General features: G+C 46.9%; 1 protein-coding gene across 2 annotated transcripts in view; it reads right to left on the reverse strand.

Annotated features, from left to right (window-relative positions):
- LOC119440434 (uncharacterized) overlaps window positions 1-9,021 on the reverse strand; it is a 12,555-nt gene extending 3,534 nt beyond the window's left edge. Inside the window, exons 1-2 of one of the 2 annotated variants that reach the window (XM_037705344.2) lie at window positions 8,784-9,021; window positions 4,088-4,461 (exon numbers count right to left, since the gene is read on the reverse strand). In XM_037705344.2, the coding sequence (XP_037561272.1) occupies window positions 4,088-4,461; window positions 8,784-8,958 (549 nt within the window). In that variant the 5' untranslated portion in view covers window positions 8,959-9,021. Of the gene's footprint in view, window positions 1-4,087; window positions 4,462-4,530; window positions 4,649-8,783 lie in introns of those variants that run through there. The other variant, XM_049663115.1, reaches the window with a different exon arrangement.
- Window positions 9,022-17,347: the final 8,326 nt, after the last annotated feature.

A 17,347-nucleotide genomic window follows, 5' to 3' on the forward strand; every position in this document is an offset into this window, starting at 1 on the left:
TTGACTTTCCATGTCACACAAGAGGCGAAACTGTGAACAGTGAGAACAATTGTGATGGGTTGCGAACTGAAACCTGCAATCGGATCCAAGCGTCGTGTAAAACTGCTAAAAGGTGTCATCCTGCAGAAAGATTACGTTCGGCCACATTCTGCCAAACGGATGGCCGAAACAACAAAGGAGTTGGGATTAGAATTGCTGGAACACTCGCCATACAGTGCAGACCTGGCTCCAAGCGATTTTCATATGTTTGGTTCATTAAAGGACGCGTTCAGGGGAAGATTTGCAACCGATACAGAAGTCATTGATGCGGTGCAAAATTGGTTACAGGGCAACTAAAAAACTTTTTTTTTTCGACGGAATCAAAAAACTTGTGAAACGTTGGGAAAAGTGCGTAAAGTTCATGGAGGTTATGTAGAAAAATAATGTATGTTTCAGTTTTGTATCATTAGAATCAATGTACACCTTTTCTAAAAAGTGCCTTTATTTTTTTTAACTTCCGCTAGTATAAGAGCTCCTGAATAAACCTTCCGTTTAAATCCCTGATTTTGTGTTTAAACGTTTCTTGCGAACATATTACGAAACCAAACACATCATTTTACCCACATCCGACTTATGTTTCACCTTTTCTGGGAAATTATGGGGGAGATTTCGCTAAGGTCACGACGGCTTTCGTACACGCTACAAGCTGGTGCGGCGGAGATGAGAACTAATATGGCGCTGGCGGTGACCATGTCCCCACCCTGAAAGCCGGTCTTGGTATCGGGGCACCCTACGATGCCACGGGCTCCCATGTTCTCACTAGCAGTGGCCGTGGCTGTACATTGACCAATGACTCAATCTAAACCGGGCAAAACGGCCAGTGCCAAACGGCCAAAATGCGCATTATTTTACAATTTTACGCCAAAAACTTGAAATCCATGATATCAAAATACCTCACCGGCGCTAACATTAGGCTCTCAATTCGAGAACGAAAATTTCGCCTGAATTTTCTTCACTATAGTAGTCGACCCTTTCTCTGCCTAATGAATGACGCGGAAGTTTGTAAATACTTTACCGGTCTAGGGAGATTCCGTGCATATTGCAATTTAGTGTCCTTTTAGGCGCAAATGATTATAACTGGCGTCTGTAGGCCCGCTGTTCTTTATTGTGCTGTAAAATGACGGAGTGTTTATACACCCTAAATTATTTTGTCGGTAGGTAGGCCACGTTGGGTAGGCTTCTGTTGGGTTTAGAGGAGCAGCAGAGTATAAAAATTGACTCAAACGCAGACAGCGTTGGGTCGAGCGCTCAGGACACCGCAGTGGGGAAAATAAAAAGGTGCTTGAAAGCAAAAGGAAAAAAGAAGAAAAGTTTTTCCTACAAGTGAAAACGAACAGAATGCGTTTTTTGAGCAAGAAGTGTAACCAATAAAATGTAATACACGTAAACACTGTCAATTGGGTCCGCAAGCCGCTGGGGTCCCCAATTCTAAACCTCTCTAATATTACCAAATGTGTTTATCCCAGGTTAAAAGTACATGTCATACTAATGTGAACAAAATTACGAAAAGTCATTAAGCCTAGCATTGTGATAAATAAAGTTACATGCTGTCGTTACTGATATCATGGTTGAATATTTTATGACAAGAACAAAGGTATATGAGAACAGATCACAGGCGATGATACCGTTAGGAAAGTATAATTAGGTACTGCCAACTACATGAAGTCTCCCCAGGAAATAGCCCCTTATAGAACGCATGACTGTGCGTGTTTTTGAATGCGAAGCTTTCTTTGGCGAACCCGGCCCATGCGCTTGCTGTTAATAACGTGCAGTGCAGAGTGTTGCTTTCCTTTCTATCGATAGCACGGAAAGCAGAAGGTAGCATAGAAAAACAAGCAACGCTGTGGGTGTTCTACTAAACTGCGCACACGGTTCTGTGAAAGCTTCAAAAGTTTAGGAAGTTGCGCCCTTCAGCGGTAACCGCCGCCTAAAAGTTCTATGTGTCGTCATAACTCATGACCACGCATGTATTGTTATGCGCCTGCTGCACCTAAGTCAATAGAAAGCTATACCACGCAAAGTGAAGCATTGATTGTTTCACACCTTTGGCCTTCTCCTTTGGGAAAATGTTTGATGTAATAGTTCAGCGGAAATCCGCTAGGTGGAGATAAGTAATTAAAGGGAAACTGAGGCTTCCACCCAAATGTAGCAATTTGCTACAATGGAAACCCAACCGGGTTCCTCGAAAGAAAGCCTCGCAGTTGAAGAAAAATTCGTCCTGGTCCGGGACTCGAACCCGGGACCACCGCCTTTCCGGGGCAGCCGCTCTACCATCTAAGCTAACCAGGCGGCTAGCAGATGGCAGGGCGAAGTCGAATTTGTCGACAACTCGAAGCAAAGGCAAGTGTTTGATGTAATAGTTCAGCGGAAATCCGCTAGGTGGAGATAAGTAATTAAAGGGAAACTGAGACTTCCACCCAAATGTAGCAATTTGCTACAATGGAAACCCAACCGGGTTCCTCGAAAGAAAGCCTCGCAGTTGAAGAAAACTTCGTCCTGGTCCGGGACTCGAACCCGGGACCACCGCCTTTCCGGGGCAGCCACTCTACCATCTGAGCTAACCAGGCGGCTAGCAGATGGCAGGGCGAAGTCGAATTTGTCGACAACTCGAAGCAAAGGCAAGTGTTTGATGTAATAGTTCAGCGGAAATCCGCTAGGTGGATATAAGTAATTAAAGGGAAACTGAGACTTCCACCCAAATGTAGCAATTTGCTACAATGGAAACCCAACCGGGTTCCTCGAAAGAAAGCCTCGCAGTTGAAGAAAACTTCGTCCTGGTCTGGGACTCGAACCCGGGACCACCGCCTTTCCGGGGCAGCCGCTCTACCATCTGAGCTAACCAGGCGGCTAGCAGATGGCAGGGCGAAGTCGAATTTGTCGACAACTCGAAGCAAAAGCAAGTATTTGATCTAATAGTTCAGCGGAAATCCGCTAGGTGGAGATAAGTAATTAAAGGGAAACTGAGACTTCCACCCAAATGTAGCAATTTGCTACAATGGAAACCCAACCGGGTTTCTCGAAAGAAAGCCTCGCAGTTGAAGAAAAATTCGTCCTGGTCCGGGACTCGAACCCGGGACCACCGCCTTTCCGGAGCGGCTGCCCCGGAAAGACGGTGGTCCCGGGTTCGAGTCCCGGACCTGGACGAATTTTTCTTCAACTGCGAGGCTTTCTTTCGAGAAACCCGGTTGGGTTTCCATTGTAGCAAATTGCTACATTTGGGTGGAAGTCTCAGTTTCCCTTTAATCCTTTGGGAGAAGTATCTGTCTAAGCATTATTGAATTTCAGAGACGGCCGGCATGCGGGAATCCAGGCAATGCACGTGATCTGGCAGGCGCGTTGTTTGGGACTCTATGTAGCATGCGAAGTGACAACATGCATACAGCGTGCTACCTAACGTGAGGAGGGTATGAAATTAAAAAAAATATTACATGTTGTGCATGTTGCGTCTCGAAACTAACCGAGTGCCTTCGTGTTCATCAAGTATGTTTTCAATTCCCTGTGTCTGATGCCGCGAGCATTTTTGTGACACTGAACGGTGGGCGAAGTGTAGGTTAAGCAAGTCACTACTTATACTTTTAGTTCCTGAGCTGCTTCGCGTCTCTGGCCTAAACTAGTCGCGACACATTCAGAAATGTGCCGAAGTTTTATCAAACCGTGGAGTTTGACCGCTTGATGAATCGGAACACTTTTTTTATTTTGCGAGCTTGTCTGCATTCTTTGTATTAAAGTTATCTTAGGACCTCCGCTATTTCGACATCGGGCTCGCACAGCCGTTTGTAAGCTGTGATCGAGGGTCTTCAAAAGACCCGCCGCACAACACTGGCAGCAAGCAACTTCCCAGCAATATCGCGGACCACTGAAAGAAGTTAAAAACACAAGGCTTTGTCACTCTAGTTATGTGAAGAGTGCAGCAAAAGAAACGAGCTTGCCCCACTGGCTGGCTAGCTGTACTTTCCAGGTTGTGTTCAGCGCCGCCAAATCCATTATCGCCTAGTAGCCACTGACGCGGCTTAATGTCTGCGACATATTGCTTACGCACAGAACCTACCGAGAGGTAGTCGTCCCGCTGGCTCTTCATGACGTGCTCATCGTAAAGAGCCACTTCCGTCAAGTTCTGCGGCGTCGTCGGTTGCATTGTGACTCCTGGGATGCGGTAGACAAGCCGGCAGGGCTCTATCACCTTGGCCACCGTCTTTACGAGCATCCAGGGTGAGCGTACGGGTAGCACGTCTGTGATCTTGCAGGCTCGCTCCATCTCATCCGTGACGCGTGCAAACACGTTCTTGTTGGCGTGCTTCTCGACCGTGTCCTTGCAGAGCTGGTAGACGTACGGCCAGCTGTCCGGCCGGCTCATACTCATCAGGCCTAAGTAGAGGGCGTCGTCTGAGACTTCAATCGTCGCCAGGCTGGCGACCACTTTGTCTGCAGAAGTAGAATACTCGTCAGGGGCGTAAGGAAGCTTCTATTATTGATTCTGGTGGCCTATCTTACTTTTCTGATGTTTTTGGAGCTGAATAAGTAAGGAAGCGAGGTGAAAGAACACATCCATGGATTTTCTGTCTTCTTATGAATGTAAACTGAATACCTGGACATGAAAGACCATATTTTAATTGCACTCGATCGTAATCCCACTATCTCGGTCCATTGTAACCAATTTTCGCCATCGTGTAGATATATCCCAAAAGCCCTCTGGCTAACACAGAAAGCTTTCAAAGAAACGTTTTGCTTACGAACATAAATATTCCTCTTGCGGTGAAGATTTGAGTCAAGAGTCAGGGCAAAAAATTGTGGATGCAAGGAGATTGCGGGCCGTAGAAAGCGCGGGTAGGTGGCGATGCGCGCAGTCAAACTAAAATGGAGAACAACTGCGGCTGGGATCTTTTGAGGTACAAAGACATACTAGTGTAAAAATTAGGGACGTTCTATTTATTCAAGGAAGGAAGACCGTTAAAGACGAGCCATGTTGCCAGCTGGCCAGTATACGTCAGTAGACCAGAAAACATCATTCATGTGGATATTCCCTGATGGCAGGTCGCCGACTAAACAGACATTCTCGAACTAAATGGGAATATAAAGATATCGCAGTTCATGTGCACACTTGTGAAAAAAAAAAACTTTGACGCGCACAAGTTCTTCTCAAGGAGCACCATATGACTGCGCACTGACGAGCAAAATCACACGCCATGCACAACGTCCTAGGACAACCCGCTGTTGCATATGGCTGATCCCGCACATTTTATTGCACGGTACGTGATCATTAATGAAACGTGGGTGCATCATGCACTTTGAACCTGAGACTAAGTAAGAGTCAGCGCAGCGGTAACAGTCCTTTCTGTCCATTTCCGAACAAGGCCTGGTGTGTCCCGACGGCAAGCGAAGTGATGGCTACACTCTTCTGGGATTCCGAGTTCGCACTGCTCGTGGATTTTCACAGGGTAATACTGTGCGGCCCTTATTGATCACCTGCTGGAAGCTATCAAGGAGCCGGCCAAGCAGCCGGGTATGTTTCGGAAAGGTCCCTTTCTTCAAAACTGCAACGCACTCTCGCTAGGTGCTGCTATTGCAATGGTCGCAGTTCACTCATTCAGATTTTGTCTTTTAAGCACACGCCGTACTTGGCAGACCTTGTATCTTTTAGAAGAAAATGAAGAAGAAGCGCTCTAGCGTTCACTGTTCCAATTACGACGATGTCCTATAGACGCGGCTACAAGGTAAATACACCTGGTAGCGAAGCTTCCATAGAAGCCCATACGTTCAAAACATGGCGGCTTATCGGCGGTTCATGGGGCTTAGTGCCATCTGCGTGAGGAGGGAACGCTTCCGGCGGAAAAAAATAATGTGACGTCATATCCGTTAAAAACAGAAGTGACGTCATTCGGTTTCAAAGGCGCGAAATTTGTTTTGGGAGGCCTGCCATTAGAGCTGTATATTCAAATGTCCCGCCATTCGACTTCATAGGCGTTCCGAGTTTTCAGCGCGGAAAGCGATGCCGGAAAAGGTCAGCCGTACGAGTGTTGAAATCGCATCCCTGCACAGAACATACTTTCTCTGGAAGCCGATGAACGCTTTGGGCGCAGAGTGCTCGTCCCATCGTCGGACGCCAAGCCCGTCGGCCAGCGCTGTCACACGAGAACAACTAAAGTAAACAATTATCTGGCGGTCGCAACTGACTACTTTTGACTGAACAAGTTAAGAAACAATGAAACTACCCGCGTTACCAAATTCAGGCAAACGTCGTCAAGCAAAACTACGCAACATGTGAGGGGGGCGTATTGTAACAGCTGAACTTTACGAGCGCGCCTTTCTGCACAGTTCAAGAACTGCATTGCATTGCAAGTGATAGCGGCGTCAACGCACGCCGCTATCGATGGGTGCTCTCACGGTGGGCGCTGAAGAAAGGTATTTATTGATAACGATCAATAAAATTGAGTTGTATCTTCTTTTCTCGCCATGCGAATATAAAATGGATTAGGAATTTTATTTTCGTTGAATGAATCGAACTGCGCCTCGCTTTAATTAAAAAACGCTTTTTTTTTCTTTCCCAGTGTTTGTTCCCTTCAAACATAGTCGCGCTTCAATCGCTGCTCCCATAGCCACCCTTGCTGATGTCGGTGACAATTGGTTCTGAACCGCTTTTCGCCCGAAGCTTCGCGAGCTATGTGGATCGACCTTGGCGGCTATTCGACTTTGGGGAGACGAACGTTCTTAACTTTTCTTCTTTAGGAATCCATGGCACTGGACAATCGTTCATTGGACAAAGTGCGTGGAAATTTGAGGGAATTTTTTTGCAAAGTAACAAAACCTGAGTTTCCTTCTAATTATGGCAGATGATTGTTGGAACAAATTTTGCAGGTTATTTACCCCGGCATGCTGAGCTGGGCTTTCATCGCACATGGGCGCCTATCAACGGCATCCTAAAAAATGTGCGACATCACTGCATTTAGTCGCTCCTCGCGGCGTCTGGTACGGTATATGAAAGTGCTTGAAGGAATTAAGGTGCCGTATTGTGGCTTCGAAAAGACATACCGGGTGTTCAAGATTAAGCTTTACGGGACATTTAAAATCGCCTGTGGCAGGTAGCATAATTCTTATCGTTGAGCTGGGTTATTCGAAGAGGCGGACATTAGTAGCACGAGAAATCGAAACACATATTCAACTAAGTAACAAAATTTGAATAATGAACTTCTTAGTTAATTACTTTACGACACATATTGCAATTTACGAATTGTAGCCGGCGAGTTTGCAAGACGCATCCACTTGAAATTAATTTCCAGGATGACCCCAGTTTCGAGATTTTATTTCCCAAGCTGTGGGACGAAATACATGGGCGTTCGAGTTACTTTTGTGCTTCAATGTATCAAACAGCATTTTGGTAAGAAAGTAAGTGGAGCAACATTGCATTTTTACGGCGAGTTTGATGGCGCATATCTCCAAACTAGTGTCATTCTGGAAATTCATTCCAAGTGGATGCGCCTGACAAGCTCACCGGCTACAATTCGTAAATTGCAATATGTGTCGTAAAGTAATTAACTGAGAAGTTAATTAGTGAATATTTGTTAATTAGTTGAATATGTGTTTCAATTTATCGTGCTACTAATGCCCACCTCATCGAATAACCCAGCTCAAGATCATGTTACCTGCCACAGGCGATTCCTAAAAATTCCGTAAAACCTAAATATGAACACCATGTACATAGAAATAAATCACGTTTCTTAACGCGCCGAAAAGCTGCTTCCACAGATGATTTAGAAGATTCTGTTTCCACATAGGCGGAAAAACAGATAGCGAAATCCAGCATGTCCATTTCCATTCCTGTCTACCCAGCTGTCTGCCTATATACTCGGGCGCAACTTTTCTTGGCAGTACAGGGAAAGCTATGGGACCAAAGCGCAGAGTCTCCCTTTGCGCCAAGAAGAGTTCCCAAAATTCATAAATAATTTTCACATTTACCTAGCTCAAGTAAATTCCACTTGAGTTGTTATTGTGTTAACAATGCTATAACTATTGCGCTCTTTAAAAAAGAATTACTGACATTTACATTTTTTTATTATTTCTCGGATCCCAAAACATTTTCTGAGCACCTGTTTTGCAAACTAAACAGGGTGCAGGCGCACGGACAACCGAGCCGAGGGGCATGTTTGTGGACATATTTCATAAACAAAAAGCCTTTGGTAAAATCAATATTTTGTCAAATTTTATTAAACATCTAGGGCTATATCGGAGGTACTGAAGACGGGCAACGGGCGTACACAGCGTGTAAAGAACACCGAAACTGGCACCGAAACCAGCTGCTAGCTGCAGCACTACTTGGCGGAGTAACACGATTGTGCAGAAGTTGCGCCCCCTCTAGCCTTCGCTAAACTACAAGGTTAACTTGTCCCCGAGTGTAGCTTATGAGAACTAGCAGTGGTTACGGCATTGCGCTGCTAAACTTGAGATCGTGGATTCGACCCAGCCGCGGCGGCCACATTTCGCTGGGGGCAAAATGCAACAACGCTTGCGTGCTTAAATTTAGGCGCACGCTAAAGAACCCCAAGTGGTTCTTTAGTTCACTCCATAGTTCACTCCCTACGGCGTACCTTCATATGAGATTGGGGCTTTGGCATGTAAAAGTCCAGAATTTGTATGTTTGACCTCTCGGGAAATATTTGAGCCACGCGTCCCACGAGGCCGGTACTATCATTCAGCTCGCAGGCTATGCAGTTCACGATGAAATTCGTCCGGCTACGAATAAGGCTTCTTACCATTTTCGTCGAGACAGAGCTCGAACTTGCCCGCGATCTTTGTGAACATCTCGACGTAGTTTTCCGGCAAGAGGCCCTCGGAGCAGCATACTCGCTCGGCAATTTTGGGTTCCACTTCAGACGCTCGACGGGCCGTGGGAATTTTGGCTGGGCTGTCACTTGTGGCCACAGACATGGTGACGCCGATGTCTGCCGGAGGCTGCTGTTCGCGCGGCCGTCCGAGGTGAACGGGTGCCGATCTTCTTCTCCTTTAGCACAGAAGTGGGCTCAGCCCGGCGAGCATAGAACCCGATACCACGCGTGCAGCCATGGCAGAGCACTCTGGTGGTTTCAATTTCGGAAGTCTCTTTCGTCGCCAAATATGTTCATTTATAGTTACTTCAATCAATCAAGTAATCAATCAATCAATCAATAAGTAAATAAATAAATAAATCGTTTAGTTTCTTTTTTCAAGCCAAGACGTCTTGTTTATTGCCTTTCTTGCGAGCATTTTCCTCTCTGAAGTACGCGGCCATGTACTGCAGGTTTATGTACCCTGCAGCGGGTTCGTTGGTTGTTCCTCGGTGTACCACTCTTGAGCATCGGCGGTGGGCGATGAGAAGGACAAAAAAGTATTAAAAATAAATTTTAGGAACATAAAACGAAATGTCTAACTAGAAATCCTGAAATTAACATTTACACACTGCAGATGCTCCTTAGGCCGGGCCGGGATTGCCGCCTTTGCTATTGTTTTGTCTCCAAGCAATCGTTCTTACCCACTACGTAGGATTGGTCATTAAGAAGCGACGTGGTTCACGTTCCTTTGCTCTTGTCGTTTTCTTCGTTATTGTTTTAATGTGCTGGCTTTGTACTCACTATAGACACACATATATGGGTTAAAATCGTAAAATACAATCATTAATCAATTTCGGCTGAGCCCATTTCACAATTGATGCCGACGTTCATGCGATTAACATTGAATAAATGTAGCGACACGCTGCAGTACCACCGCCGAAACGCGTCATGCATGAGGCGTGTGTGCACACCATCGTAGGGTAGCAAACCGGATCTTCCCATCTGGTTAACCTCTCTGCCTTTCCCCTTTTTTCTGTCTCTCTCTCTGGCTCGTCCCTTGCTTTTATCCTTTGGACGCGCTATGCCATCTATCGGTACGGCACCGCCAAGAGGAGGAGGAGGAAAAACTTTATTTTCGTCAGATGCAGAGTTATTTAAATTACTGGGTTTCTTCTGCTAGGCGGCGTGAGGTGGCCGTAAGCCCTTGACTTTCGGCGACCTCCAAAGCCCAGTCGACGGTCCGCAGCTGGACCGCGGGATCCGAGCTGGACACCGCTACCTCCCAGTCTGAACTGTTATTAAGCTCGAGTTCCGCCCTAGGTTTCAGCCCGGGGCAGTTGCTCATTATATGTGTCAAGTCCGCTTTATAGGCGTCGCAGTTGTTGCATTTAGGTGAGAAGCAGCCCGGATATATTAGTGAATATTTGTAAGGGTTGGCAAATGAGCCAGTCTGCAACTGTCTCCAGGTCACCTGTTGCAGTTTATTCAGTGATTTATGCGGAGGGGGGTATTTTTGTCTACCTTCGCGGTAGTGCATAGTAATTTCATGGAATGTCACCATGCGATCCCTCGCTGAACCCAGGTCGAGGCCTTCCACCGCCCGGCTGACGAAACCTCGGGCATAATTGTGGGCAGCCTCATTTCCTGGGTGCGAGGAATGTGCTGGGACCAAGATGATTTGAATCTGGCGATCAGGCGGTGGATATTTGTTTAGAATTTGCATGGCCGGTTTGTGGATTTTGCCACTGGCAAAGTTTCTAACTGCGGTTTTGGAATCGCTAAAAATGATTGCACCGCTAAGAAGTTTGCGTGGGGCGCATTGGGGAATATACATTCCGAGAAGATTGTCTGAATATTTACGACGCGGGTACGGTTCCGCCCAACACTGCAAAATTTTAAAGGTTTTAATTCGTCCGTATTCATAGAGAACTTCACGCATTTTCCAGGGGCCAATTGTCTATGTATGTTTCTATCTATGTATTGAACCATTTTCCCGCCTACCTAGGTCACTGGGTAGTACGTGGTCGAATGGGTAGCGCATCGGGCTTCTGTGCTGAGGCAACAGGGTTCGAAACCAACAGTCGCAACCACGTGGGTCACTGAGTATGTGGCAATGTGCATATAAGATATACTCGTATGTGCGACTCTTCAAGGAACCTCTTTCATGCCGACATGGGTCATTCATATCCAGCTTTTCTGGACACGTACCAACTAGCGCCCCAAGCGGCCGCGGCGCAAAGCTAGCACGCTTTCAATGAAACGAGTGGGAATTTCTCACATTATTAAAAGTACAGGCGATTGTTCAAAAAGGCAGGGGACAAAGAAGTTCTAGAAGACAAGTTCCACGAGACAAATGCCGTGATTATGCTGTGGAAAGCCATAATGTTGTTCCAAGAGCGGTTAAAGATTCAGTAATGAAAGCGTAAGGAAAGAACGCGAACTTGTACTCGATTTACGAGACAAAAAATTGGAGGAAGCTTAAGCTTCGCCTTTAGGAGTGGAACGCGATAGCTTTATCGGGCCCCGCTCATATCGCAGTTTTCGTTATGAGTAGGCTTCACTGCTACCACAATGTGGGAAAGCCAGCTTACAAAGACCAAGCTTACACCGATCCCCTTAAAGTTGGCTTTGCTTTTAAACACGAATAGATTGCTGGGAAGGCATTTTCACAGGGGCAATTAAGCCGTCTTATATCAACATTTGAAAACCCTATACGTATTTTCATTTCACGATATATTGGCTGGCGTGGACAATCGTTTTGTGCGGCACGTTGCAAACGGACTGAAGTGTGGCGCGACTGCCTCGCTAATCTGGAGATCGCGAGAGGCAGCGCGTGGGTGACGCGTGGGCGCGATTCATAGCAGCCGCCGCAGACAGGCCTCCCGGACGACGCGCGCTACTCTGGCGCCATCTCGTATCCATCATCGCCACACTACGCTTTTCTTTTCATGCTTGCGCCATACCCTGCTCCTACGCTTACCTCTTTGCGACTTTCATCGCCGGCTGCGCTACGCGTTCGCTCTTTCATCCTTCGCTGCGCCCGTTCGCTTGGCTACGCCGATGCTCGCCGCCGGAACGGCCGCCTAAGAGCTGTGCTCTAAACGGTCACAGTGTTAGAACTACGCCGGCTATCGTTATAGATGGCGCATTATATGTAATACGAAGACTCAGCTTTCCATTGATGCCTATCGTGACTTTCTGCACATGGCGTAACACGGTCCCCAAGAGCGATTTCTGAAACACAGTCGTGCAAGTGCACGTGGTATCTTGATAAACAAAAGCGTATCATTGCTGAATCGTCGGAAGCAGTGGCCGAGTGGTTTAATCACCCGCACAATCATCTTAAACAACAGTCTTCCTTCATGCACATGGATAACAGTGACGTGACAGTATTTCGCCAACGAACTGCAAAAAAAAAAAGAACGTGGTCAGCTTGCACTAGTGGTGCAAGGCTGCAGTAAACAGTGGAGCTGGAGATCGACCTAGCTTTCCTTCTAGGTTTTACTAGGCTTGGCTAAGTTTTGCTAGGAAATGCTAAGTGCTGCTAGGCACGGTATTCCGAATCGGCTCACCGTTGACGCGCAGATTCTTGCTTGGTAGCGCGACACGCTTAAAATGAGCGGCTTCTTCTTCGGGTGTCCGGATCTTCTTTGGTCGTCCCATGTCAAGGGCATACGTACTCGCCACAGAGTCAACGAGAGTGCTGCCGCCATCGCGGCGGTTCCGAGCTTTATCTCCCCGGTGACGTCACGTCCAAGCTGCACCTCCACAATTGCCGGGACGTGGCTGGTCGAAACCTGCCGAGCCGACGCCAGACACGCCTGCTGCAGTCACGGACACCGCGCGCGCTCGGCGCGAACGCGGGGACACGAGGAAACGCGGGCGGTGTCGGCAGCAGCTCTGTGCGTTGCCTCGTTGGTGCTGCTACAATTTCTTTCTTTCTCTCTCTCTCTGGCTCTCATTTTCCCTCTCCCGATCATTGTGCGCGCCGTGCGCATGCTCTCCTTCCCTCTCCGTAACGTCCCATGCCAAGGCAACATGCGCACGGCACGGAGAGGAGGCGAAGCACACGCCGCTCCGCGAGGTGGTAGCTAGGCAACCCAGTTGACTCATCGCTCAGCGATGTTTTGCAGCTCGCGGCACAACCTACGGCCGGCTTAAACGGCTCTAGCTAATAACGTACATATCACACCCAAAGGTGTACCTGGTCCAGTGACCAGCAAATGTGGCGTATTATTGTGAGCAGCTTCGGCCGCCGCATGCTAACTGATGACGACACAGACACAGTTTGCACAATTCTTGTGTCGTGCCTTATGCCTCAAGGTGCAAAACCAACTTGTTTATGTGTCCATCTTAATACACAAACACCTTTTCTCGATTTGCAGCTGCTGCGGTAGCCCATAAGTGCAAATAGGGAAAACGTGGATGACGCTTAAGCTTCGCCTTTAGGAGTGGAACGCGATAGCATTCAAAGATCCCTAACTGCTTTTCACGCTTCCCGGTAATTGCAGCTTCATCATCATCGTCATCAGCCTATTTTTAGGTCCACCGCAGGACGACGGCCTCTCCCTGCGATCTCCAATTACGCCAGTCTTGCGCTAGCTGATTTCAGCTTGCACCTGCAAATTTCCTCTCTTCATCATCCCACCTAGTTTTCTGCCACCCTCGACTGCACTTTCCTTCTCTTGGTACCCATTCTGTAACAATAATGGTTCACCGGTTATCCATCCTACGCATTACATGGCCTGCCCAGCTCCATTTTTTTCTCTTTATTCAATTAGAATATCGTCTATTCCTATTTGCTCTCTGATCCACACCACTCTTTTCCTGTATCTTAACGTTAGGCCTAAATTTTTCGTTCCTGCTTCTTTGCGCGGTCCTTAACTGGTTCTCGAGCTTCTACGTTAACCTCCAAATTTCTGCCCCATATGTTAGAATCGGTAGAATGCAATGATTGCACACTTTTCTTTTCAACGACAGTGGTAATCTCCCAGTCAGGATTTGGCAATGCCTGCCGTATGCACTCCGACCCAATTTTATTCTTCTGTAAATTTCTTTCTCTTGATCAGGGTCCCCTGTGAGTAATTGACCTAGATAAACGTACTCCTTTACAGACTCTAGGGGTTGACTGGCGGTCCAGAATTCTTGTTCTCTTGCCGGGCTATTTAACATTATCTTTGTCTTCTGCATACTAATCTTCAGTCCCACTATTACACTTTCTCGCTTAAGGTCCTCAATCATTAGCTGCAATTCGTCCCTAGTGTTGCTGAACAGGACAATGTCATCTACAAACCGAAAGGTGCTGAGATATTCACCGTTGATCCTCCCTTCTAAGCTTTCCCAGTCTAGTAACCTGAATACTTCTTCTAAGCATGCAGTGAATAGCATTGAAGAGATTCTGTCTCCTTGCCTGACCCCTTTCTTGACAGGCATCTTTCTAGTTTTCTTGTGGAGAACCAATGTAGCTATCGAATCTTTATAGATATTTCCCAAGATATTCACGTATGCTTCCTGTACTCCTTGATTACGCAATCGCTCTATGACTGCTGATATGTCTACTGAATCAAATGCTATTTCGTAATCTATGAAAGCCATATAGCGAGGTTTATTGTATTCCGAAGAATTCTCGATTACCTGATTAATGACATGGATGTGACCCGTTGTATAACAACCCTTCCTGAAGCCAGTCTGTTCGCTTGGTTGATTGAAGTCAAGTGTTGCCCTGATTATATTGGAAATTATCTTGGTGAATATTTTATACAATACTGAAGGGATAATATTGATGCGAAATAAGTTGGCACGTGGTGACATTGGCCCCTTGAGGCGAGAGCGACGATGTTCGTGGTTGCGCGTGCGCTCTCCGAGGTCCAGCCATTGCTAAAGGCTGACGTGTTTTTTGCCTATCTGTTGCTGGTTAACTATTCTAGCTGTACTAGCTGGGTGACAATATCATCAGCAATTTCGATGACACAGTAAAGACAGCGGAAAACTTCTATACTGACCTGTACAGTAGCCTGCGCAACTGCAGCTTATGTAACAGTAATGTTTGACGGGAAACGATAGCTTTCTGCATTCTGGTAGAAACGCCACCTCTTGCGTGGGCCAGTCTTCTGTTATTGTTTCGTACTTTTAATATTTCAGTCTGAGAAGATTTAAGATAAAAGGCATGCGCTGTCAGTGTTTTGTTTCATGACATTTGTTTGTGGGCTCTCATTCTGAACATTTTGAGGAATAACTTTGTAAAGAATGACTTCGTAGAACCAGAGCTGTTATCAAGGCACTCAATACAAAAATGAAACGAGAACATCCGGACATCATTGAGAGAGCAAAACGAGATCATCCGGGCAACCAGTCAAAACTTTAGAAAATGCGGTCTCTCACACTAGAATCAGACGACAAGTTTCGCCTACCGCCATTTTCTCGACAGGGGAAGGGCTGGGGATTTTGTCTCTTTGGGTCCCACGTGTGACAAGGGTATAGTTCAAAATCAAAAAAGATGGCTGACTAATGGAGTAGCACACGAGTAATAAGGATTATAAACAGGGATAAGGTGCCTCAGAAAGGCTGGCCAACGTTTCGATAGGAGGACCTATGAGCACGCTACAGGTGCCCGAGCCCACAGGCGTATGTACCATTGAGCTGGGACCATTTCTGCACTATCACCAGGATCGGCCCACGCTTCAGCATGACACCACCCCTACCATAGAGAAAGAAAAAAAGTTAAGAGAGGACACTCCGCGAAATCTGGCCTCAGGAAGTACGTCACGACCACGTAACAAACTAGTGCTCTCACCAAACGCCAGAGGACGCAAGTGCGAAAAAAAAAGTTATCATCAATTAAACAGAATGTTTTTTTACAAAATAATAATTATGCGCCTATATTTAACATGTTATTTATACATAAAAACAATTTATTCAACGCACCTTACGTGGTTATTTTTGTTCAGCCGCACTGCCATAAGCAGCATCTACGATTTCGCGCCGAGAGTACTCGCCATACCAGCATGCGACAAGCCCAGGCATGACCATAGGCATGACAGCGGGAAGGTTTCGTCAACGTCGGCTGCTTCGGTGTTTTCGTGTGTGAGACAGCAGGTGAGGTACGTTTTCAAGCGAAGCTTGTTGAATTACATGTTCTTGGGCTAGTTGGGTCATTGAATCAGAAAAAGGTTACAACTGCGCGAATAAGACGCCATGTAAGAAACATAAACACGCCCACACGCGTTGCGCTTCGTGTGGGTGGGCGTTTCTGTGTTTCTTACGTGGTGTCTTATTCGCGCAGTTGTAATCTTTTTCTGGAGCTTGTGAGGACGGCGAGGTTGGCTAAAAAAACAGTTTGCGGCTGTATGCGGCGGCAAGACGTGAACATTGTGCAACGTATACAGAATCGCGTTCGGCTCGATGGAACGGAACGCCTCCGTCCCATCGTGGAACGCGTACAAGAACGCGTACAAGATTTCGCCCTAGTATAGCAAACTGGGGCACGGCGTCAAGCCGAGGCGACGCGTGCTGTGCGCTGAGCTCGGTGCGAAACATTAGGGAGTTTTCGAATAGCGTACGAAAAGCTTGCGGCGTAGCGGCGAACGCGTCGTACGCTCGCGGGCTCCCCTTAAGTGAAGCCCGCAACGCTACGCCCGCAAGCTTTGCTTTCGCTATTCGAAAACTCGAAAACTCCCTGTTGAGGAGCGGTCGCTGGGCCTCGCATGCTTCACGACGCGTTTCCCGAAGCCTCGGACCACGAATAAATCCTGGTGCGCATTTACTGACATTTTCAGACCGCGCTGATGCCATGCCGTCCGGTGGTCCAAGCTACGGCAGCTACTGCTGTGTTTCGTGGTGCTTGAACAATGGCAGAACCCACAAGAAGCCAGGGACGAGTTTCTTCCGCATACCACGGGACGGCAGGTGCGCTAAAGCTTTTGTATGGTTTGCATGTCTTCAAGGTTACTTTTCGTGCTTGCTCAGTGAGGCTAACAATAACAAAATCACTGTTCGAGCACTTCGCCTTCAGCTGATAGTTCATTGCCGATGCAGGATGACAGCATGGACGCAGTATGCCGGACGAGATGATCTCCTGAGTAAGCCGGCCAGCCTATTGTACGCAACGTACAGGGTTTGCAGCGACCATTTTACTGCTGAAAGTTTCATGGACCCTGGGCACACAAGGCTTACAAGAATGGCTGTTCCCAGTGTGCAACCAATTGCACCATGTAAGTGATTGACAGAAACTCAATTATCTGCGATAGCACCACTTCTTTTGAATCAGTGGTGACAGTTAACCTGGAAGATATTTGTAGCCGATGGAGAAACCTCGCTGTAGAAGTAACACTTCGAAAGTCTTAAATTTTGTGAATTGTGGGCTATTACCTTCCTAACAGCTTTACATTCCTGTCATTCTTTTATGCTATTGACCTGTGCAACTTGTTTTGAAATACATTGAAGGGCTATTTAACGTTAACTTGAAGCCTTCATGCACATGTACACATATACCTCGTATCAAAGAAAGCTGG

This window comes from Dermacentor silvarum, chromosome 2 (genome assembly GCF_013339745.2).
Source record: "Dermacentor silvarum isolate Dsil-2018 chromosome 2, BIME_Dsil_1.4, whole genome shotgun sequence".
NCBI lineage: Eukaryota > Metazoa > Arthropoda > Arachnida > Ixodida > Ixodidae > Dermacentor > Dermacentor silvarum.